At 51.6% G+C, this 24,032-nt stretch overlaps 2 protein-coding genes across 7 annotated transcripts in view; both read left to right on the top strand.

The window, feature by feature from the left end:
- Nucleotides 1–24,032, top strand: part of LOC148218136 (class I histocompatibility antigen, F10 alpha chain-like) — an 81,880-nt gene that overhangs the window by 41,628 nt on the left and 16,220 nt on the right. The gene's annotated exons all lie outside the window — the stretch shown is intronic.
- LOC148218139 (class I histocompatibility antigen, F10 alpha chain-like) lies at nt 272–23,858 on the top strand. Of its 6 annotated transcripts, none has more exons than XM_088158220.1 (8): nt 272–372; nt 18,978–19,241; nt 19,620–19,892; nt 22,491–22,763; nt 22,856–22,963; nt 23,062–23,097; nt 23,217–23,267; nt 23,605–23,858. In XM_088158220.1, exons 1-8 carry the CDS (start codon nt 309–311, stop codon nt 23,616–23,618), a joined length of 1,083 nt encoding a protein of 360 aa, XP_088014346.1. In that variant the 5' UTR covers nt 272–308; the 3' UTR covers nt 23,619–23,858. The 6 variants fall into 6 exon arrangements, with proteins under 6 accessions (XP_088014346.1, XP_088014349.1, XP_088014350.1 ...); XM_088158223.1 differs by having other exon boundaries at nt 23,217–23,249; nt 23,602–23,858; XM_088158224.1 differs by having other exon boundaries at nt 23,217–23,249.

Genomic DNA, 24,032 nt, shown 5'->3' on the forward strand with positions numbered 1-24,032 from the left:
GCGCTTTCTTAAGGGGGTCCCAGGTGGTTCTCAGAGGGCTCCGGGGGATCGCAGCGGGGATCCAGAGGGATCCAGAGGAATTCTGTGGAATTCCGCCGTCCCCTCCCCCACCGCGCTCCCTCGGTCTCTTTCGCTTTCGCGTCCCAACCTGAGAGACCGGGATCTACATGGCGCCGGGTGACGTCACTCAGATGTCGGGCTGCCATTGGCGGACAGGAAATATCGGCGCCAATGGCGGGGCAGGAGGCGGCTCTGGCGGCGGGGCCAGGCTGGGTCAGGTCCGGGCGGGCTCGAAGCGGAGCGGCGCCATGGCTGCAGCGCTGGGGCTGCTCTTGGGGCTGCTCTTGGCGGGGCCGGGGGGCGCGACGAAAGGTGAGTGGGACCCTTGAAATGACGACCCCCCTGAACGTCCGTTTCCGGGCACCAGGAAACACCTAAACCTTCATTCCCGGGTAGGGGAACGCCTGGAATCCGCATTTTGGGTCCTGTGACCCCCCCTTAATCCCCTTCCCCAGCACCAAGACCCCCCTGTACCCCCATTTCTGGGCATGGGGACTCTTTTGAGTACCAATTTCCGGGCACCGGGACACTCCTGAACCCCCTCATCTGGCCCCGGGACCCCCTTAAACCCTCATTCCTGGGGATCAGGATTCCTTTGAACCCCGAATCGCAGACCGGCAAACGCCCTGAACTTCCATTTCCGGGCACCGGGAACCCCCTTAACCTTCATCCTCGGGTACGGGACCCCACCCCCCCCCCCCCCCGCCTATTTTGGGTCCTATGACCCCCCCATCCCCTTCCGCGGTTTCAGGACCCCCCTGTACCCCCATTCCTGGGCACGGGGACCCCCATGAGCACCAATTTCCGGGCACCGGGATCCCCCTGTACCCCCTTATCTGGCACCGGCACCCCCATGAACCCCCATTCCTGGGGATCTGGATCCCTTTGAACCCCGAATCGCGGATCGGGAACCCCCCTGAACTTCCATTTCCAGGCACTGGGATCCCCCTAAACTTCATTCCCGGGTACGGGAAACACTCCATCGCCCCATTTTGGGACCTGTGACCCTCCCCCCAAGCCCTTTCCCGGTATGAGGACCCCCCTGTACCCCCTTAACTGGCACCAGCACTTCCCTGAACCATTCCTGGGGATCAGGATCCCTTTGAACCCCGAATTGCAGACCAGGAACCCCCCTGAACCCCCTTCCTGGGCACCAGAACCCCCTAAACTTTCATTCCCAGGCAGGAAAACTCCCCTGAATCCCCTGTTTGGGTCCTGTGATTCCCATACACTTCCCCAGCACCAGGACCCCCCTGGAACCCCTTATCTGGCACCGGGACCCCCCTGAATCCTCATTCCTGGGGATCAGGATCCTTTAAACCGCGAATCGCAGCATGGGAGCCCTTCTGACCCCCATTCCTGGGCACTGGGACATCCCTGAATCTCCATTTCCGGGCCTGGGACCCCCCTGCACCTCATTTTCCGGCATCCCGCTTTTCCCAGGCCCCATTCCCGCCCTTTTCCTTGATCTTTGGACCTCCTAGAATTCCCAACTTTCGTGTCCACCCCCGTTTTCCACTCCCGCCGCTTCCCGAAATGGCGTCCCAGAGGGTCCCCGGCGTCCCAGGGGTCTCAACAGGGTCGCAGCGGGGATCCAATGGGATCCAGATGAACTCCCTGGAATTCCCCCTTTCCCGCATCCCCTCCCCCACCGCTCTCCCTCGGTCTCTTTCCTGTCTCCCAGGCTGAGCCTTCAGGATCCACTCGCCTCTCCCATCCCCAGACCCCCCTTTCCCGTGACCCAGGGACCCCCTGGCCCCCCATTCCTGCCTTTCCCAGCTCCCAGGGCCCCCATTCCCTCAACACCGGGGACCTCTGGACCCTCTTTCCTGGGCACAGGGACCCCCTGGATCCCCCATCCCGCCTCTCCCAGACCTTTCCTTGAACCTTGGACCCTTCCCGGCTCTCCCCGTTCTCCTTCCTGCCCCCCCAATCTCTGCATCCCCCCAGTTCTTCACCTCCTTCTCCTCCTGCAGGGGGTCCCAGGGCTCCAGGAAGGTCCCTGGGGGGTCGTGGAGGGTCCCAGGGAGGATTCTGGACTCTGGGATGTGCCTGAATTTCCTGTCCTGGGCACTGGTGCACCCTGCACTCCCTTATCCAGTACCAATCCCCACTACACTCCCTTTCCCATCTATCCCACCCTCTCCAGCCTCAGACTCCCCTTTTCCTTGACCCTGAGACCTCCTGGACCCCCATTCCTGCTTCTCTCAGTCCCAGCCCTGATTTCTGTCTGCATTAAGGACCTCTGAGCCCCCCATTCCAGCCATGCCAGGTGTGCCCACCTTGTGACCCCCTTTCCTTATCACTGGAGCCTCCTGGACCCCCTTTCCTGGGCACAGGGATCCCCTGGAACCCCCATCCCACCTCTCCCAGTCTTTGTATCCCCCATTTTTTGACACTGGGAGTCCCCTGAGCCCCAATTCCTGGACACTGGGTCCCCATGCACCCCATTCCCGGCTCTCCCGGTTCCCCTTTCATTCATCCATGTCCCCCTCAATCCCCCCAAATCTCTGTGTCCCCCCGGTTCTCCACTCTCTGCGTTACCTGTTTGTGGCGGTGTCAGAGCCCAGCCCGGGGATCCCCCAGTACATGGCCATTGGGTACCTGGATGGGATCCCCTTCACACGCTGTGACAGCGAGCGGGGCCGGATGGAGCCACTGACACAGTGGATAAAGGATGGAGTCGAGCAGGGATATTGGGATAGGGAGACCCAGAGCTGTGAGCAGTACCAGCACATGGATGCCAGGAACCTGGAGACAGCGCGGGACCGGTACAACCAGAGCAGGGGTGAGTGGGGGCATCTGTGTGGCTGGGATGGGATCTGTGGGGCTGGGATAGATCTGTGGGGCTGGGATAGATCTATGAGTTGGGTTGTGGATCCGTGGGGCAGGGGTGTGGATCCATAGGGCCTGAATGTGGATTCACAGGGCGCCAAGGGGCTGAGTTGGGGATCCATTAGGTTGGTATGGGATGTCTTGTGATCCATGGGTGTAAGTGGGGATCCACGGGGTTGGGATGGGATCTGTGGGGTTGGGTTGGGATCCATGGGTTGGGATGTTGATCCATGGGGTTAGGATGAGGCTCTGTGAGTCTCCATCAGACCCTGGGGCACCATAGGGTTGGAATGGGGCTCTGTGGGGCTGGGACACAATTCCATGGTTCTCTGTGGGTACAATCCCCCCAGGTCTCCACACATTGTTGACAGTTCACGGCTGTGACCTCCTGTCTGACGGGAGCATCCGTGGATCCCGCCAGTTTGGCTACGACGGGTGGGATTTCCTCTCCTTTGACCTGGGATCCGGGAGATTCGTGGCGGCCGACAGCGCTGCTGAGATCACCAGGAGGCGCTGGGAACATGAGAACGTGGCTGAGATGTGGATAAATTACCTGGGGCAGGTCTGCCCGGAATGGCTCCAGAAATACGTCGGATATGGGCAGAAGGAGCTGGACCGCAAAGGTGGGAGCAGAATTCCTGTGGGAATGTGGGCTATGGAAGATTTGGGACCATGGGAATTCCAGGGAAAGATCTCACCCCCATCCCATTCCAGTGGGAATTCCAAGGACAGGTCTCACCCCCATTGCATTCAAGTGGGAATTCCAGGGAAAGATCTCACCCCCATCCCATTCCAGTGGGAATTCCATGGACAGGTCTCACCCCCATCCCATTCCAGTGGGAATTCCAGGGACAGATCTCACCCCCATCCCATTCCAGTGGGAATTCCATGGACAGGTCTCACCCCCATCCCATTCCAGTGGGAATTCCACAGACAGGACTCAGCCCCATCCCATTCCAGTGGGAATTCCACAGACAGGACTCAGCCCCATCCCATTCCAGTGGGAATTCCAGGGAAAGATCTCACCACCATCCCATTCCAGTGGGAATTCCATGGACAGGTCTCACCCCCATTGCATTCAAGTGGGAATTCCAGGGAAAGATCTCACCGCCATCCCATTCCAGTGGGAATTCCATGGACAGGTCTCACCCCCATCCCATTCCAGTGGGAATTCCACAGACAGGACTCACCCCCATCCCATTCCAGTGGGAATTCCATGGACAGGTCTCACCCCCATCCCATTCCAGTGGGAATTCCAGGGAAAGATCTCACCCCCATCCCATTCCAGTGGGAATTCCATGGACAGGTCTCACCCCCATCCCATTCCAGTGGGAATTCCAGGGAAAGATCTCACCCCCATCCCATTCCAGTGGGAATTCCAGGGAAAGATCTCACCCTCATTCCCTTCCAGTGGGAATTCCACAGACAGGTCTCACCACCATCCCATTCCAGTGGGAATTCCATGGACAGGTCTCACCCCCATTGCATTCAAGTGGGAATTCCAGGGAAAGATCTCACCCCCAACCCATTCCAGTGGGAATTCCATGGACAGGTCTCACCCCCATCCTATTCCAGTAGGAATTCCATGGTTGAATCTCCCCCCTGTCCCATTCTCATGGAATTCCAGGGGCAGATTTTACCACCATCCCATTCCAACCCGAATTCCAGGGACAGATCTCACCCCCATCCCATTCCAGTGGGAATTCCATGGACAGATCTCACCCCTGTCCCATTCCCAAGGAATTCCATGGGTACATTTTAACCCCATGCCATTCCAATCTGAATTCCATGGGCAGTTCTCACCCACATCAATTTCCAGTGGGAATTCCATGGGCAGATGTCTCCTCCATCTCGTTTTACTGGGAATTCCATGTCCAGATCTCACCCCCATGCTATTGCAGTAGGAATTCCATGGGCAGGTCTCACCCCCATCCCATTCAAGTGGGAAATCCATGGGCAGATCTCACCCCTGTCCCATTCCCATGGAATTCCATGGGCAGATTTAAACCTGTCCCATTCCAGTGGGAATTCGATGGGCAGTTCTCACCCATCCCATTCCAGTGGGAATTCCAGGGTGTCCTGGTTTTGGGCAAATTTGGGGGAAAACCTCCAGAAGGAGCCCCCAGACAGCAAACCCCACGACTCCTCCCCCCCACCCCACCGGGTTTGGGAAGAATTTCCTCAGAGAAGAGTGGGAGAAAAAACCTGTTTATTTAACAAGCAAGACACTCCCCAGCACAGGGAAAAAGACAACACCAGCTGACAAAAAAACTCTTTCACCGTTCTGAAGGGATGACAAACTCAGTCTCTCTGGCGAGTGGTCACTCAGTTATCAGTCTCTGGCGCTGGGGATGACTGCTACAGGTGACAGAGTGTAGACTCCCGGTGTTTTCTTGGGGTTTCCCAGGTCCCCGTCTGGAACAGGTTCAGATGGTATCCAGGAGAGGGAGGGGACGGGGTGGAAGAGAAAACAGTCCAGGGAAAAAGTTGGATTGCCTAGCTGAACTAACTAATAAGCAAAAAGCAAGGGCAAAGCGATGGAAAGAAAAAGAGGCAGAAGCGAGCAAGCAAGCAAGCAAGCCGAGCTAAAACCTCTCCTAAACATAGACCATGGGGGAGGTGAGCCGGCTGATAACAGGACAAAACAAAGCTTCACTCTCAGAGTCAGTCCTGGAAGCACAGGACATAATACCAAACATAAACAGGACACACGACTGGAGATACGAACACCATAACATCACCCTAGGACACAGGGACAGATCTCACCCACATCCCATTCCACTGGGAACTCCATGGGTGAATCTCACCCCTGTCCCATTTTCATGGATTTCCAGGGGCAGATTTTACCAGCATCCTCTTCCAGTGGGAATTTGTGGGGCAGATCTCACCCCGTCCCATTCCCATGAAATTCCATGGGCAGATTTCAACCCCATCCCGTTCCAATCTGAATTCCATGGGCAGATCGCACCCCATCCATTTCCAGTGGGAATTCCAGGGGTAGATCTCTCCCCCGTCCCATTTTACTGGGAATTCCATGTCCGGATCTTAACCTTATCCCATTCCTGTGGGAATTCCATGAGTAGAGGTCACCCCATCCCATTCCCATAGAATTCCATTGGCAGATCTCTCTCTCATCCTAATATAGTGGGAATTCGATGGGCAGATGTCTTCTCCATCTGATTCCAGTGGAAATTCCATGGGGAGATGTCATCCCCATCCCATTCCAGTGGGAATTCCAGGGCCAGATCTCACCCATGGACTCAATCGAATTCCATGGATGTCTCTCACCATTATCCCATTCCAGAGCCCCCTGATGTCCATGTGTCTGGAAAAGAGGAACATGGGACGCTGATCTTGTCCTGCCACGCGTACGGATTCTACCCCAGATCCATTGCAGTCAACTGGATGAAGGGGGATGAAATCTGGGATCAGGAGACGGAGTGGGGCGGGATCGTTCCCAACAGCGACGGCACCTTCCACACCTGGGCCAGGATCGAGGCGCGGCCGGAGGAGCGGGAGCAGTACCGGTGCCGGGTGGAGCATCCCGGAATGTCGGGGACAGGGATCTACGCTTGGGGTGAGGCTGGGAATGTGGAATGTGGGAATTGGGAATTTGGAATGCCCAAATGGGGATTCCCCTCCCTCTCCTCACCATCCTGCTTTTCCCAGACCCGACTTCTGGCGGGAATCTCGTCGTGGTGGTCGCTGTGTCCATCGCTGCCATCATCATCCTCATTGCCCTCATTGGATTCATTGTCTGGAAGCGCCAATCCGGTAACACACGGGATGGGGGTCAGGAATGGGCACGGATCCACCCGGCACTGTTCTGGGAATTCTGTGCCACCAACGCTGATCCCACTGTTTTTCCACAGGGAGGAGGGACAGGACTGGATACAACATAGCAGCCGGTGAGTACCAGTGGTGGATCCAGCTCTGGATCCCCTCTGTGCAGATCCCAGGATGAATCCTGGGGATAATCCCAGTGTGTGATCTGTTCTGGAATCTTATGGATCTTCTCTTTCTGCAGGAAATGATGTGGGAACAACAGCTTGACCACAGGTATGGAGCGGGATGAGGGTGGGATTCCAGAGAGGGATCGGGGCATGATTGGACTGATTGGGATCAGGGAGGGATTCTGGATCAGAGCAGGGGTCCAGGGCAGGATCAGATGGAATTGTGGAGTGGGATCACAGCTGGATTCTGGAGCGGGATCAGGTGGGATGGATGGGGTAGGATTGGTGCAGGGTGGATGGGGCAGGATTTGTGTGAGATGGATGGGGCAGGATTGGTTGGGATGGGGGGAGGGGTCAGGCCAGGCCTTGTTGTCCCCAAAGGTCCTTGAGTGTCCCAAAATCACGGCTCGGGATCTTGGAGAAGTTCCCTGGCCATGACACGAGCACGAGATGGCCGTGAGATGAGAGTGACCATGACACAACCACGGCCCTGACCATGAGATGATTTGGACCAAGAGATGACCATGGGTTGGCCATGGCACAACCATGGCCTTGAGGTGACTCTGATGTGATCATGGCCATGAGTTGACCATGAGGTGACCATGACATGATCATGAGGTGACCATTACAGTGAGATGACCACAAGCATAAGATGATGGTGATCAGGAAAGGACCATGAGATGGCTGTGACCATGAGATGACCACAAGATGACCTTCACACCACCATGGCCATGAAATACTGAAGGCTGTGAGATGACCATGACAGGATCTTGACCTAGAGGTGACCATGAGATGACCCCAACACACCACGGCTGTGTGCTGATCAAGACCATGAGATGATCATGACACAACCATGGCTGTGAGATGATTGTGACCATGAGGTGGCTGTGAGATGACCATTAGGTGACCATGACCATGAGATAATGGTGATGACCATAACTGTAGGAAAGAAGGAACGCCTTACAGAATAAGGACCTTTTCTATCTTTGTTAAATCCTGTGCACTTCCGTTCATTTTATCCACCAAAAGGCACTCTGGGAAGGGCTCAGCTGCGGGTCAGATGGCCAGAGAGTGGGGTGGTGGTCACCTCGTGTGTGAGGCAGTGATGGGCTGGGAAGATGCGTGGACACCACAGGATCAGAGAGCTGATTCTGTGAAGGGACTCGTCAACAGCGACACCGCAGTGACAGGCAGCCAATGCGGGCTTGCTTCAGACAAGTTTGGGTTAAGTTTCAGGTAAGTCTGAATGACACAGCCAGAGCAACATAAATGATGGACCACCTAACTGGGAAAGGACAATTTAGCCAACCTGAGGAGCAAGCAGCAGCAGTCCCCAGGCAAGTACGTGGTGAAGTTAAAGATTTTTGTTTAAAGCATTGGTCCATGTATCAGATGACAGCAATCCTAACTTGGAGTATACTAATATTAGGCAAGAGCCAGGAGAGACATACATGGAATTTATAGAGCGGTTAAAACAAGCATTGGAAAAACCAATCCCTGATGCTAGGACCAGGAACAAGCTGTTAGAGACATTGGCAGTAGCTCATGGTAACTCCGAGTGTCCAAAGGTGTTGCACGCCCTGCCACGAGGACCACCACCAATGATCCTCCAGATGATCGAGGCGTGCAATCGTCTCGGGATGAATGTGGCAGCAGGACAGGCCCAGGCCATGGGGCAGGGAGTTGCAAAAGCCCTGGTGGCTGTGCAGTTTCCTTTTAAAACACCACAATCACAATAACAACCCACTTGCTTTCGATGTGTTCCACAGGGACATTTCTGAAAAGACTGTCCACAGAGAAAAGGGAGATACCCAGTTCCTGGTCAAAACCAACCCCAGGCTAAACAGTTTTCTTCTAAAGGCAATTTCCCCAGGCTGCCATCAAAAAAACTTGCACTGGAGCATGAGCCGGCCTCGCGCTGTGACAGAAATCCTCAAGCTGATGATGCTGATGACCATCAGTGTTAGTAAAAGAGCCTGAAACAAATCAAATTTTAGGATCATTTCGATTAATAACTGGGGGAATGGATGGGGTTGTGTCTCCACAGATAGAGGACCTCGGTGGTACCAGCCAAAACCATCAAACCTTACCTACAGCCATTAAAGGACGACCCACTGGAATGTTCCAGTACTCCCAACTCCTAACAGCGAGCCTTTAGCGAACATAACACCCCAGGAGATTTTATGTTTATCTGTTCCCACCCCAAATAACCCCTTTTCAACATGGCTGGTAGGTCTGGCAATAGATGAGTGGCCAGTAAATAAAAAGGCTATCTGTAATATGCAAAGGAACAGTCCCATTGGTAAGCTGAAATACAATCCTGTAGATTTTTGGGATTTGTGGCCTCTCAATCTTCCACATGCACCATTAGAGGCTCAAGAATAGGAAGTGTTTCAGTTCAAATGGATTACTGCAATACCTTTTGTTATGGATAAAAAATTCAATTGGTAAGATGTAATGGTGCTAAGTATTCAAGTCCTCAGAGAGAGAGTCAAAGAGTTACAAATTAATGATGACAAAGACAGGTTGGATGGTGTCTTTAAAAGTTGGGGAATCAAGGAGTGCGTGTTGTCCATAATGAAAACGGGGTTACTTATCTTCATAATTGTCGTTTTATATTGTTAGTTGTTCCTTGTCTGTTAGGATGTTTTTATAAAGTTTTACAAAATTTTTAGTTCTATTTTTATAGTTAATCAGACATGGGGAGATGTGGGGGTCAGCCTGACCAGTATCCCAGGACAGGCAACCATCACCAAAGAAAAATTATATCCCAACCCTAAACCTTGGGAGGCATTTGTTAAGTTGTGGTGACCCCAGAAAAAAGTAACAAAGAGTTATGGGATTGCCTGTGTGAATAACTCATGCATATTCCTAACCCTCATTTCCCAGTTAATTATCACCTCTCCCAGTTCCAGAATGTTCTCCCTTCTTTGTATCTCCATTGGCCCTCAGCTGATGCAATGTTCCACCCAACCTACCCCATTGGATCCTGCCTCCCCTTACTCCACCTCTGCCCCACTTTCCCCTATCCCCATTGGACCCAAAGCTCAACTCCACCCCCTCTCTTACCCCATATTTACACCTTGGAGCTCCCTGTATCTTTGTCTTCAACCCCAGGCTCCTAAAGTGACCTTGTCCCCTCGGTTGTTGAATTTGGATTTTTGGGCCTCATCCCACGTTTCCTTTCATTATTATTAAAGTGTTTTATGTTTCTGAGTCGTGGTTGTCGTTCCGCTCTTCTTTAATTTTTGCCATTTCTGCCCTGATATCTGCAAAGCCTAAAAAGGATTGTTGGGGACCACCCTTGACCCCTGATATGAGATGACCATGACAGAACTATGGCCATGAGGTGACCATGACACAACCATCACCTTGAGATGACCATTACAGTGAGATGACAATGGACATGAGATGATGGGGATCAGGAGATGACCATGAGGTGACCACAATATGACCACGGCTATGAAATAATTGTGGCCACAGGATGACCACGACCATGAGATGATGGTGATAAGGAGATGACCATGACGATGAGGTGACCATGAGATGCCCATTAGGGTGAGCTGACCATGAGCATGACATGATGGATATCAGGAAATAAACGACCATGACTGTGCTGATGACATGACTGTGACTGTGAGATGACCAAGAGATGATCATGAGATGACCATATCCATGACCATGAGAGGACTGTGACCATGAGATGACGATGACACAACCATGGCCATGAGGTGATCAAGAAATGTCCATGATTGTGACCATGACATGATGACAACTGTGAGATGACCATGGGCATGAGGTATTGTGACCAAGAGATGACCACGGCATGCCCATGACCATAACATGATCCTGGCCATGAGGCGACCATGAGCATGAGATGATGGTGCTTAGGAGATGACCATAAGATGACCATGAGTGACCATGAGTGAACATGAGCTGGCCTTGAAGATGACCATGAGATGACCATGACCCGGCCATGGTCTGGATCTCCTCAGATCCTGTCACTCACCTCCCGCTTATTATGAATGAGAAACAACAGTCTCAATATTCAGCAAAATTTAGATTGCTTTATTTGATAGAGACGGAGCATGCAGCGATGGGGAATGTGAGGGGTCACCGTCCACTCCACGCTCCAGCAAACCCTATTTTGTAGCGTCTTCTTATACTGTGGTTTCTCATTGTAATCAATAATTTTTAGTATTTTGCTGTCATAATTTGGGCAGGTAAGCAGTGGTGGTCGAAGAAGCATCTGCATCCAAACTCACAAAGCCTCCGGGCGATAGTCAGTCTCACAGATAACCATCTGGTCTTTGTAGACAACCACCAGGGAAATCTGCAAGTCTGGTCCTTGAGAGAGGCAGCAGTGATCAAACAAAGGCAGGAAGGACTATCCAAAAGTGTGATTTTGCAGGCTGGCAGTTGATGTAACTTATTTGGAAAACATAACATAACATAACATAACATAACATAACATAACATAACATAACATAACATAACATAAGAAACATAACATAACATAACATAACAAACATGGTGATTTAAAACAGAATGATTTAATCATATATTTTTATTTATCTGGTGTCCATGCTTCACTTCAGACCTTAGTATTTTGGCTCATTCAAATCCCAATTCTTTCGTGAGTAACACAAATCTTTTATTAATTATCACAATTTCCCCACTTCTTTTCTTTTATCCCATTGATTCATGTTTTCGCTACAAATTTTGACAGGACTTCTTGTACCAGATTTAATTCATTCACTGGCATTAGTTTTGTTGCCTTCTCAGGGTCTATTGGTATTGTAGCAACTTGCATTCCTTGAACCACCGACTGGATTAGTCGAATGAAGCATGGAACAAGACAAGGGATGAACAGTACTCCTAATAATGCACATGTTAACATAAAACCTAATTCCTTCCACCAATCTCCCCCCAACAGGTTATTCCACCAATTATCATTAAACACAGAGTTCCAGGTTTGTTCAGGTACATGGGCTATTCGTTTTATTTCTTCGGCAATCTTAGTAATTACTTCACCATTATCATCAATTTCTATGCAGCATTCAGAATTATTGAACTTCCCACACACTCCCCCTTCTTCAGCTAACAGATAGTCCAGGGCTCGTCGATTTTGATATACTGCTGCTCTAGTTTGGGTAAGTTGTTTAGCCATCAATTCCATTGCTCGGGCTGTTTGCTTGGAAGTAATTTCTACCAGGGCTTGTAGCCTGATAATTCTATTTATCATATAAATTGGAGTGAGATAGCCCCAGCTTCCATCTTGAGCCCCATAGTACTCAGTAATTTGTTCTGGGGGCCATTCATCATCCTTCCAGATTTGTGTTCCCCCTATGGATGGGCTCTTTTTGTTTGCAGGCAAAGTTTCATACAAGGGAACTCCTAACACTTGATTGTCTTTCTCTTCTGGTAATGTAAAAAAGGCAGGCTGGATAATCCCTCAGGTACATGTCCCTCTCCATCTGTTTGGTAGGGTATTAGAAGCTCTTTTCCTGCAGATCCAAAATATTCCATCTGGGACTTTCCAGCTTAGCTGAACTGATTCAGGTCGTTGCCAATAGATTCTTACACTATTCTTATTATACCAGCAGAGTCCTGTAAAATTGTTCTTTATACAATTACCCTTACTTAGCTTTCCTCGATATTTTTTTGGAGTTTTGGGCCACCAAGACTGATTGCTTGCATTTGTAGTCAGGAGAGTCTTACAGGGGGTGTGCCCCACATCTTGGGTAAAGTTAGTTCCCTGACGTGTTATAGATGCTTCTCCTGTTACCTCATGAACCCACCCTTCAGATCTATTGATTCCCCTCAATATTTCTGTTTGATTCCACTGTAATAACTGATCTGGGCCTAATCCCTCCCCCCTCCATGGCCATTGTTCAGTCATCTGCATTCCTCCACAGTGATCCAACAGTGACTTCAGTTCAGTTCAGTAGTAATTTCTCATATTAATTCCACAAATAAATTCTTTCCAAAGGGGGGTAAATTCCGTTCACTGAGATGTTGCTTTATTTTCTCATACAAGTTAAAATTTCCCCCACAGTTTATCCTTGTTCCTCTGAACACTTTAGTTGTATTTTTTATCAATTCCTCCTTGTAGTGATCTCGCACCTGATCTGAATATCCCCACATACCTTCTTTTGGGAAGCAGAGCTGTGTCTCTCCTACTGGGCAACTTTGGTATGCCGATGGAGCCCACCCTCCTTTTCCCAAATTGGTGGCCACCCAATAACTTCTTTCCATAATAGTACACGATTCCAGCTTGTGCTGATTCTAGCAGGAATTGATGTGTGTGTGGAAGGCAAGGGTGGATACCGTGCATCCCCGTACCCAATTGTCTGGTGACACTTGGAACAAGCATCAGCATTATTTCCTTTTATCATCATTAGCAATGGGATGACTCCCATGACCATTTTCATCCCTCTGCCTCCCTCAAGGCCTACGGGGTTGCTGCCAGTAGCCGAGGTTTGTTTGATCTTCTCGGCAGCAGGGAATATGTCCTGGGCTCTCCCACTTTGTCTTTCTCTTTTGGTAGTGTTTCTTAATTTTGTCCCAAATTTAGCTTTAACATTCCAGTACGAGGTACAGCAGTAACAGCTCGGTATACACAACCCTTCTGACACTCTATTGCCAAAACCTCTGCTCTGGCTCTCTTTTCTCCTCTTGTTCCACTCTCAAATAACTCCCACCAGTTATGATCATCAATTTCGATTTTTCCTCGTGCTGATAGGGTATTTAGCACCTTAACAGTTTCCTTCTGTTCCTTTCTTCTACATTGGACACATAATGTGAATGGGAGATACCCACCATAGGCATGAGACCACCACAGCTCAGGACAATATGGACAACTCTTTTTGATGAAGGGGTTACAATCACACCTGGCTTCAGGACAGGTGACTTTCAGTCCTGACTGGGAGACCTTCGAGACAAATTGATCCGGTGCCAACATCGAGAGCTCTGGATTCGCCCTTTGAGGTCTCCAGGCTCGGATGTCACTGCCCAACCTGCAGTAGGAGGGGTTACAGGACCCTTGACTCTACTCACACGTGTCCATCCCTTTCCAGCTGTCCTCACAGCTGTTTCAGTTGTTAACAGAACCAAATACAGTCATTCCCATTTTGGATCTAGATTTTCTTTTTTCCATACTTTAATTAACACAGGTTGTCGTGGCCTAATCTTATCTATGGCAAATCTTAGAGGGATGGTTGGAGCCAAAATTCCCCTCTCCTTTAATACTTGTAAATTTTTATTGATTATTATTATGTAATTCTGGAGGGAAGGGTCCTGAAATAAAGCTGGATCAAGTTGTTCTCCTTTAGGGTCAGGCATACCATACAGCATTTCATGTGGTGAAATCCCTGTTTTCCAATTTGGCATTGTTGGTATATTAGACAGGGCTAGTGGGAGGCACTTTGTCCATGGCATTTTAGTCTCAATCATTAATTTTGACAGCTGTTGTTTTAATGTTTGATTCATCCTTTCAACCCTGCCAGAACTCTGAGGGTGCCAAGGTGTGTGATACTCCCAGCTGATGCCCAGGGCCGGGGTCAGTGACTGCAGCACCTTTGATGTAAAGTGCGTCCCCTGCTCTGAGTCTATGGCTCGAACCAGGCCATACCTTGGGATTATGTGTTCCAACAATATTTTGGCTGCCACTTGTGATGTGGCTCTAGCTGCAGGGTATGCCTCTACCCAGTGGGTTAATTTGTCTATTTTCACCAGTGGATATTTCCATCTTCCTATTTTTCATAATTCTGTAAAATCTATTTGTATTCTTTCAAAGGGTCTGTAAGAATATTTCCATTCTCCTGATGGACCTTGTAGCATAACTTTTAATTAATTTTGTGAACAAGTTAACCAAGTCTGGATGCTCTGCTTTGCAATATCAAAAATGCCAATGCATCCAAAAAAATTTAAATATTGGTCTTCTAGCACTCTGGTTCCAAAATGAGTTCGTTGATGTAATTGTTCAGTAATTTGTCTGGCCTGGGTTTTGAGTAAACTTTCCCTGCCATCTGCTAAAACCTATTAATTCTCATGCAGTTCTGCCCTGAACTTCTTTAGCGTTTCTTTTTACTGAAGAGTAATTGTCCACACAATCACATTCTAAATTTTCATCCTGGTTCCTCGTATAGGAATTGTCCAGGACTTTGAGCAGTTGCTGCTTTTAGCTCTAAGTCTGGGGAAGTGATTAGAATAGCTTCATATTTTAATATTCGGGAATTAGTTAACCATTTCTTGGCTTTTTGATTTAGAATTCCCCTCACATTATGGGGGTGTGGACCACTAGGGTCGCCCCAAAGGTGACTTTTCAGGCTTCTTCCATTAAAAGTGCTGTGGCCACTGGGGCCTGCAGACATGTGGGCCAAGCCCGACTGACAGGGTCGAGCAGTTTAGAATAAAATCCCACTGGCTTTCGACTGCCTGCCCATTCCTGGCTGAGCACCCCATGTGCTGTTTGATCAGAGGTGTTAACAAACAATTGAAATGGTCTCTCCAAATACGGGAGACTGAGTACAAGGGGCTTGAATTCCAGCATGTCTGACCTTTTCTAAACTTTTGTCATCCTCCTCTGCCCATTTCAGGCGATTACTGGTAATTTTTTTATATAGAAATTTCACTTTCTCACTAAATCCCTCTATTCATTGATGACAGTATCCCAGCAGTCCCAACATTTTCCTCACTTCTTTTTTAGTCTTTGGAGTCCCAGGCTTAGTATTCCAGACACTCTGTTAGGATCCAATTTCTTTTTCCCTTTACTTAACCAATGACCTAAATATTCTACTTCTGGTTCTGTGAATTGCAATTTAGCTTTGCATACCTTCAAACCCTGCTGTGCCAAAAAGTTTAAAAGTCATATAGTCCCATTTCTACTAGATTTCTGGCCTTTTTTCTGCTATTAATAGATCATCTACATATTGTAACCATTTCACCCCTTCTGGTAGCTCAAAAGACTGCATTAATTCTTCTAGGGCTGCCCAAAGACATTGGTAGAGCCCTGAGGCAATACTGTCCAATGCAGTTGTCGTTTCCTGCCTTTATCAGGATCTTCCCATTCAAAGGCAAAGCAATCTCTGCTACTTTCCTCTAACGGGCATGCCCAGAAGGCATCTTTTAGATCTATTACACTATACCAAGTGTAGTCAGGGGACAACTGGCTTAAGAGGGTGTAAGGGTTTGCTCCTATAGGAAATTTGTTGACAGTTCGCTGATTTATAGCCCTCAAATCCTGTACCAATCTGTAATTCCCGTCTGTCTTTTTGACAGGCAGAATAGGAGGATTATGTGGGGACATACATGGTTCTGAAATCTCTTGTGGCAAAAGGTTTTCTGTGACAGGCTGAAGGCCCGGGCTCCCTTCTAATGATATTGGATATTGACAAACTCGGATTGGCAAATCAGGATCAGTGATTTTCACTTTGATGGGTTTCATTTTTAACTTTCCTATTTCCCCAGGGGTGTGCCACACCTCAGCACATATTTGTTCCTCATCTTTTTGGTTAAGGCATAAATTTTAAGTTGCCCTTGGGATACTTCAATTTTCAAATCCAATGCTATTATTAAATCCTTCCCCAATAAATTATTTTTTGTCTCTGACAGTAACAGCAGATCATTTAATCGAATATTGCTTTGGTTCTCAATTTATACATTTTTAATAACAAGGATCCGAAACGGCTTACCCGGCGCTTTCTTAAGGGGGTCCCAGGTGGTTCTCAGAGGGCTCCGGGGGATCGCAGCGGGGATCCAGAGGGATCCAGAGGAATTCTGTGGAATTCCGACGTCCCCTCCCCCACCGCGCTCCCTCGGTCTCTTTCGCTTTCGCGTCCCAACCTGAGAGGCCGGGATCTACCTGGCGCCGGGTGACGTCACTCAGATGTCGGGCTGCCATTGGCGGACAGGAAATATCGGCGCCAATGGCGGGGCAGGAGGCGGCTCTGGCGGCGGGGCCAGACTGGGTCAGGTCCGGGCGGGCTCGAAGCGGAGCGGCGCCATGGCTGCAGCGCTGGGGCTGCTCTTGGGGCTCCTGGGGCTGCTCTTGGCGGGGCCGGGGGGCGCGACGAAAGGTGAGTGGGACCCTTGAAATGACGACCCCCCTGAACGTCCGTTTCCGGGCACCAGGAAACCCCTAAACCTTCATTCCCGGGTAGGGGAACGCCTGGAATCCGCAGTTTGGGTCCTGTGACCCCCCCCTTAATCCCCTTCCCCAGCACCAAGACCCCCCTGTACCCCCATTTCTGGGCATGGGGACTCTTTTGAGTACCAATTTCCGGGCACCGGGACACTCCTGAACCCCCTCATCTGGCCCCGGGACCCCCTTAAACCCTCATTCCTGGGGATCAGGATTCCTTTGAACCCCGAATCGCAGACCGGCAAACGCCCTGAACTTCCATTTCCGGGCACCGGGAACCCCCTGTACCCCCTTATCTGGCACTGGCACCCCCATGAACCCCCATTCCTGGGGATCTGGATACCTTTGAACCCCGAATCGCGGATCGGGAACCCCCCTGAACTTCCATTTCCAGGCACTGGGATCCCCCTAAACTTCATTCCCGGGTACGGGAAACACTCCATCGCCCCATTTTGGGACCTGTGACCCTCCCCCCATCCCCTTTCCCGGCATAAGGACCCCCCTGTACCCCCTTAACTGGCACCAGCACTTCCCTGAACCATTCCTGGGGATCAGGAACCCTTTGAATCCCGAATTGCAGACCAGGAACCCCCCTGAACCCCCCTTCCTGGGCACCGGAAACCCCTAAACTTTCATTCCCAGGCAGGAAAACGCCCCTGAATCCCCTGTTTGGGTCCTGTGATTCCCATACACTTCCCCAGCACCAGGACACCCCTGGAACCCCTTATCTGGCACCGGGACCCCCCTGAATCCTCATCCCTAGGGATCAGGATCCTTTAAACCCCGAATCGCAGCATGGGAGCCCTTCTGACCCCCATTCCTGGGCACTGGGACATCCCTGAATCTCCATTTCCGGGCCTGGGACCCCCCTGCACCTCATTTTCCGGCATCCCGCTTTTCCCAGGCCCCATTCCCGCCCTTTTCCTTGATCTTTGGACCTCCTAGGATTCCCAACTTTAGTGTCCCCCCCCGTTTTCCACTGCAAATGCTTCCCAAAATGGCGTCCCAGAGGGTCCCCGGTGTCCCAGGGCTCTCAGGAGGGTCGCAGCGGGGATCCAATGGGATCCAGATGAACTCCCTGGAATTCCCCCTTTCCCCCAACCCCTCCCCCACCGCTCTCCCTCGGTCTCTTTCCTGTCTCCCAGGCTGAGCCTTCAGGATCCACTCGCCTCTCCCATCCCCAGACCCCCCTTTCCCGTGACCCAGGGAACCCCTGGCCCCCCATTCCTGCCTTTCCCAGCTCCCAGGGCCCCCTTTCCCTCAACACCGGGGACCTCTGGACCACTTTCCTGGGTTCAGGGACCCCCTGGATCCCCCATCCCGCCTCTCCCAGACCTTTCCTTGAACCTTGGACCCTTCCCGGCTCTCCCCGTTCTCCTTCCTGCCCCCCCAATCTCTGCATCCCCCCCAGTTCTTCACCTCCTTCTCCTCCTGCAGGGGGTCCCAGGGCTCCAGGAAGGTCCCTGGGGGGTCGTGGAGGGTCCCAGGGAGGATTCTGGACTCTGGGATGCGCCTGAATTTCCTGTCCTGGGCACTGGTGCACCCTGCACTCCCTTATCCAGTACCAATCCCCACTACACTCCCTTTCCCATCTATCCCACCCTCTCCAGCCTCAGACTCCCCTTTCCCTTGACCCTGAGACCTCCTGGACCCCCATTCCTGCTTCTCTCAGTCCCAGCCCTGATTTCTGTCTGCATTAAGGACCTCTGAGCCCCCCATTCCAGCTATGCCAGGTGTGCCCACCTTGTGACCCCCTTTCCTTATCACTGGAGCCTCCTGGACCCCCTTTCCTGGGCACAGGGATTCCCTGGAACCCCTATCCCACCTCTCCCAGTCTTTGTATCCCCCTTTTTTCGACATTGGGAGTCCCCTGAGCCCCAATTCCTGAACACTGGGTCCCCATGCACCCCATTCCCGGCTCTCCCAGTTCCCCTTTCATTCATCCATGACCCCCTCAATCCGCCCAAATCTCTGTGTCCCCCCAGTTCTCCACTCCCTGCGTTACCTGTTTGTGGCAGTGTCAGAGCCCAGCCCGGGGGTCCCCCAGTACATGGACATTGGGTACCTGGATGGGATCCCCTTCACACGCTATGACAGCGAGCGGGGCCGGGCGGAGCCGCTGACACAGTGGATAAAGGATGGAGTCGAGCCGGGATATTGGGATAGGGAGACCCAGATCTGTGAGCAGAGCCAGCACGTGGCTGCCATGGGCCTGGATATACTGCGGGACCGGTACAACCAGAGCAGGGGTGAGTGGGGGCATCTGTGGGGCTGGGATGGGATCTGTGGGGCTGGGATAGATCTGTGGGTTGGGTTGTGGATCCGTGGGGCTGGGGTGTGGATCCATAGGGCCTGAATGTGGATTCACAGGGTGCCAAGGGGCTGACTTGGGGATCCATTAGGCTGGTATGGGATATCTTGTGATCCATGGGTGTGAGTGGGGATCCCCGGGGTTGGGATGGGATCTGTGGGGTGGGGTTGAGATCCATGGGTTGGGATGTGGATCCATGGGGTTAGGATGAGGCCCTGTGGGTCTCCATCAGACTCTGAGGATCCATAGGGTTGGAATGGGGCTCTGTGGGGCTGGGACACAATTCCATGGGTCTCTGTGGGTACAATCCCCCCAGGTCTCCACACGTGGTTGCGAGTTATTGGCTGTGACCTCCTGTCTGACGGGAGCATCCGTGGATCTGAGCAGTATGGCTACGACGGGTGGGATTTCATCTCCTTGGACCTGGGATCCGGGAGATTCGTGGCGGCCGACAGCGCTGCTGAGATCACCAGGAGGCGCTGGGAACATGAGAACGAGGCTGAGAGGTGGATAAATTACCTGGGGCAGGTCTGCCCGGAATGGCTCCAGAAATACGTCGGATATGGGCAGAAGGAGCTGGACCGCAAAGGTGGGAGCAGAATTCCTGTGGGAATGTGGGCTATGGAAGATTTGGGACCATGGGAATTCCAGGGAAAGATCTCACCCCCATCCCATTCCAGTGGGAATTCCATGGACAGGTCTCACCCCCATTGCATTCCAGTGGGAATTCCATGGACAGGTCTCAGCCCCATCCCATTCCAGTGGGAATTCCAGGGAAAGATCTCACCCCCATCCCATTCCAGTGGGAATTCCATGGACAGGTCTCACCCCCATCCCATTCCAGTGGGAATTCCAGGGAAAGATCTCACCCTCATTCCCTTCCAGTGGGAATTCCACAGACAGGACTCACCACCATCCCATTCCAGTGGGAATTCCATGGACAGGTCTCACCCCCATCCCATTCCAGTGGGAATTCCAGGGAAAGAGCTCACCCTCATCCCATTCCAGTGGGAATTCCATGGACAGGTCTCACCCCCATCCCATTCCAGTGGGAATTCCAGGGAAAGATCTCACCCCCATCCCATTCCAGTGGGAATTCCATGGACAGGTCTCACCCCCATCCCATTCCAGTGGGAATTCCACAGACAGGACTCAGCCCCATCCCATTCCAGTGGGAATTCCAGGGAAAGATCTCACCCTCATCCCATTCCAGTGGGAATTCCATGGACAGGTCTCACCCCCATCCCATTCCAGTGGGAATTCCAGGGAAAGATCTCACCCCCATTGCATTCCAGTGGGAATTCCATGGACAGGTCTCACCCCCATCCCATTCCAGTGGGAATTCCACAGACAGGACTCAGCCCCATCCCATTCCAGTGGGAATTCCAGGGAAAGATCTCACCCCCAACCCATTGCTGTGGGAATTCCATGGACAGGTCTCACCCCCATCCTATTCCAGTAGGAATTCCATGGTTGAATCTCACCCCTGTCTCATTCTCATGGAATTCCAGGGGCAGATTTTACCACCATCCCATTCCAACCTGAATTCCAGGGACAGATCTCACCCCCATCCCATTCCAGTGGGAATTCCATGGACAGATCTCACCCCTGTCCCATTCCCAAGGAATTCCATGGGTACATTTTAACCCTATGCCATTCCAATCTGAATTCCATGGGCAGTTCTCACCCACATCAATTTCCAGTGGGAATTCCATGGGCAGATGTGTCCTCTATCTCGTTTTACTGGGAATTCCATGTCCAAATCTCACCGCCATGCTACTGCAGTAGGAATTCCATGGGCAGGTCTCACCCCCATCCCATTCAAGTGGGAAATCCATGGGCAGATCTCACCCCTGTCCCATTCCCATGGAATTCCATGGGCAGATTTAAACCCGTCCCATTCCAGTGGGATTTCGATGGGCAGTTCTCACCCATCCCATTCCAGTGGGAATTCCAGGGTGTCCTGGTTTTGGGCAAATGTGGGGGAAAACCTCCAGAAGGAGCCCCCAGACAGCAAACCCCACGACTCCTCCCCCCCACCACCGGGTTCGGGAAGAATTTCCTCAGTGAAGAGTGGGAGAAAAAACCTGTTTATTTAACAAGCAAGACACTCCCCAGCACAGGCAAAAAAGACAACACCAGCTGACAAAAAAACTCTTTCACCGTTCTGAAGGGATGACAAGTTCAGTCTCTCTGGCGAGTGGTCGCTCAGTTATCAGTCTCCGGCGCTGGGGAATGACTGCTGCAGGTGACAGAGTGTAGACTCCCGGTGTTTCTTGGGGTTTCCCAGGTCCCCGTCTGGAACAGGTTCAGATGGTATCCAGGAGAGGGAGGGGACGGGGTGGAAGAGAAAACAGTCCAGGGAAAAAGTTGGACTGCCTAGCTGAACTAACTAATAAGGAAAAAGCAAGGGCAAAGCGATGGAAAGAAAAAGAGGCAGAAGCGAGCAAGCAAGCAAGCAAGCCGAGCTAAAACCTCTCCTAAACATAGACCATGGGGGAGGTGAGCCGGCTGATAACAGGACAAAACAAAGCTTCACTCTCAGAGTCAGTCCTGGAAGCACAGGACATAATACCAAACATAATCAGGACACACGATTGGAGATACGAACACCATAACATCACCCTAGGACACAGGGACAGATCTCACCCACATCCCATTCCACTGGGAACTCCATGGGTGAATCTCACCCCTGTCCCATTTTCATGGATTTCCAGGGGCAGATTTTACCAGCATCCTCTTCCAGTGGGAATTTGTGGGGCAGATCTCACCCCGTCCCATTCCCATGAAATTCCATGGGCAGATTTCAACCCCATCCCGTTCCAATCAGAATTCCATGGGCAGATCGCACCCCATCCATTTCCAGTGGGAATTCCAGGGGTAGATCTCTCCCCCGTCCCATTTTACTGGGAATTCCATGTCCGGATCTTACCCTTATCCCATTCCTGTGGGAATTCCATGAGTAGAGGTCACCCCATCCCATTCCCATAGAATTCCATTGGCAGATCTCTCTCTCATCCTAATATAGTGGGAATTCGATGGGCAGATGTCTTCTCCATCTGATTCCAGTGGAAATTCCATGGGGAGATGTCATCCCCATCCCATTCCAGTGGGAATTCCATGCGCAGATCTCACCCATGGACTCAATAGAATTCCATGGATGTATCTCACCGTTATCCCATTCCAGAGCCCCCTGATGTCCATGTGTCTGGAAAAGAGGAACACGGGACGCTGATCTTGTCCTGCCACGCGTACGGATTCTACCCCAGCTCCATCGCAGTCAACTGGATGAAGGGGGATGAAATCTGGGATCAGGAGACGGAGTGGGGCGGGATCGTCCCCAACAGCGACGGCACCTTCCACACCTGGGCCAGGATCGAGGCGCGGCCGGAGGAGCGGGAGCAGTACCGGTGCCGGGTGGAGCATCCCGGAATGTCTGAGCCTGGGATCTACGCTTGGGGTGAGGCTGGGAATGTGGAATGTGGGAATTGGGAATTTGGAATTCCCAAATGGGGATTCCCCTCCCTCTCCTCACCGTCCTGCTTTTCCCAGACCCGACTTCTGGCGGGAATCTCGTCGTGGTGGTCGCCGTGTCCATCATCGCTGCCATCATCATCCTCATTGCCCTCATTGGATTCATTGTCTGGAAGCACCAATCCGGTAACACACGGGATGGGGGCCAGGAAGGGGCACGGATCCACCCGGCACTGTTCTGGGAATCCTGTGCCACCAACGCTGATCCCACTGTTTTTCCACAGGGAGGAGGGACAGGACTGGATACAACATAGCAGCTGGTGAGTACCAGTGGTGGATCCAGCTCTGGATCCCCTCTTTGTGGATCCTAGGATGGACCCTGGGGTTAATCCCAGTGTGTGATCCATGCTGGAATCTCATGGATCTTCTCTTTCTGCAGGAAAAGATGTGGGAACCAACGGCTTGAATGCAGGTACAGAGTGGGATCAGGGTGAGATTCTAGAGGAGGACTGGGGCAGGATGGACTGATTGGGATCATGGAGGAATTCTGGATCAGAGCAGGATCAGATGGAATTGTGGAGTGGGATTGGGGCTGGATTCTGAAATAGGGATCGCGATGGATGGATGGATGGATGGATGGATGGATGGATGGATGGATGGATGGGGCAGGATGAGGGAGGGATTCCAGAGGTCTACTCGGGCAGGATTGGAGGGGGATCAGGTAGAATTCTGGAGGAGCTCCTGCTCTCCGTGGGCTCCAGCCAGGTCCATCCTGCCGGATGCAGACAGGGACAGGGTGGCACCGTGACACTTTCTCATCCCAGCAGGAATCACCGCCTGAGCGATCCATGGAGCTGGATCCAGCCCCTTCCCTCTTCCCAGGAAACCAAGGGCTGCCAGCAGAACTCATCCTGCTGCTCCCACACACCCACAGCTTTTGCTAATGGATCCATTTCTGATTTTCCAGTGTTTTGAAGCCTGGAAGCAGAAATATTCCCAATGTTTTAGTTCTGCTGTGAAATTATCCTGGTTTGGGGCTGTAAATCCTGCTTGGGGCAATAAATCTGAGTTCCCTCCTCCAGTGTCTGGCAATTCCTCTCTGGGAGCCAGGAACGTGGATGGGGACACTGGGGATAGGGATGGGGACAGCAGGAATGAGAATGGGGACACCAGGAAGAGCATTCGGACACCAAGAACGGGAATGGGGACACCAGGAACAGGTTGGGAACAGCACGAGCAGGACCATGACAGCCGG

The sequence above is a fragment of the Sturnus vulgaris genome, unplaced genomic scaffold, assembly GCF_052056855.1.
Source record: "Sturnus vulgaris isolate bStuVul1 unplaced genomic scaffold, bStuVul1.hap1 Scaffold_195, whole genome shotgun sequence".
Lineage (NCBI taxonomy): Eukaryota > Metazoa > Chordata > Aves > Passeriformes > Sturnidae > Sturnus > Sturnus vulgaris.

Coding starts and splice junctions, on each gene's coding strand:
- LOC148218139 (XM_088158219.1), top strand. CDS start 16,855: ATGGCTGCAGCGCTGGGGCTGCTCTTGGGGCTCCTGGGGCTGCTCTTG. Junction 16,928..18,977: donor GCCGGGGGGCGCGACGAAAG/GTGAGTGGGACC, acceptor GTGTCCCCCCAG/TTCTCCACTCCCTGCGTTAC. Junction 23,098..23,216: donor TGGATACAACATAGCAGCTG/GTGAGTACCAGT, acceptor CTCTTTCTGCAG/GAAAAGATGTGGGAACCAAC.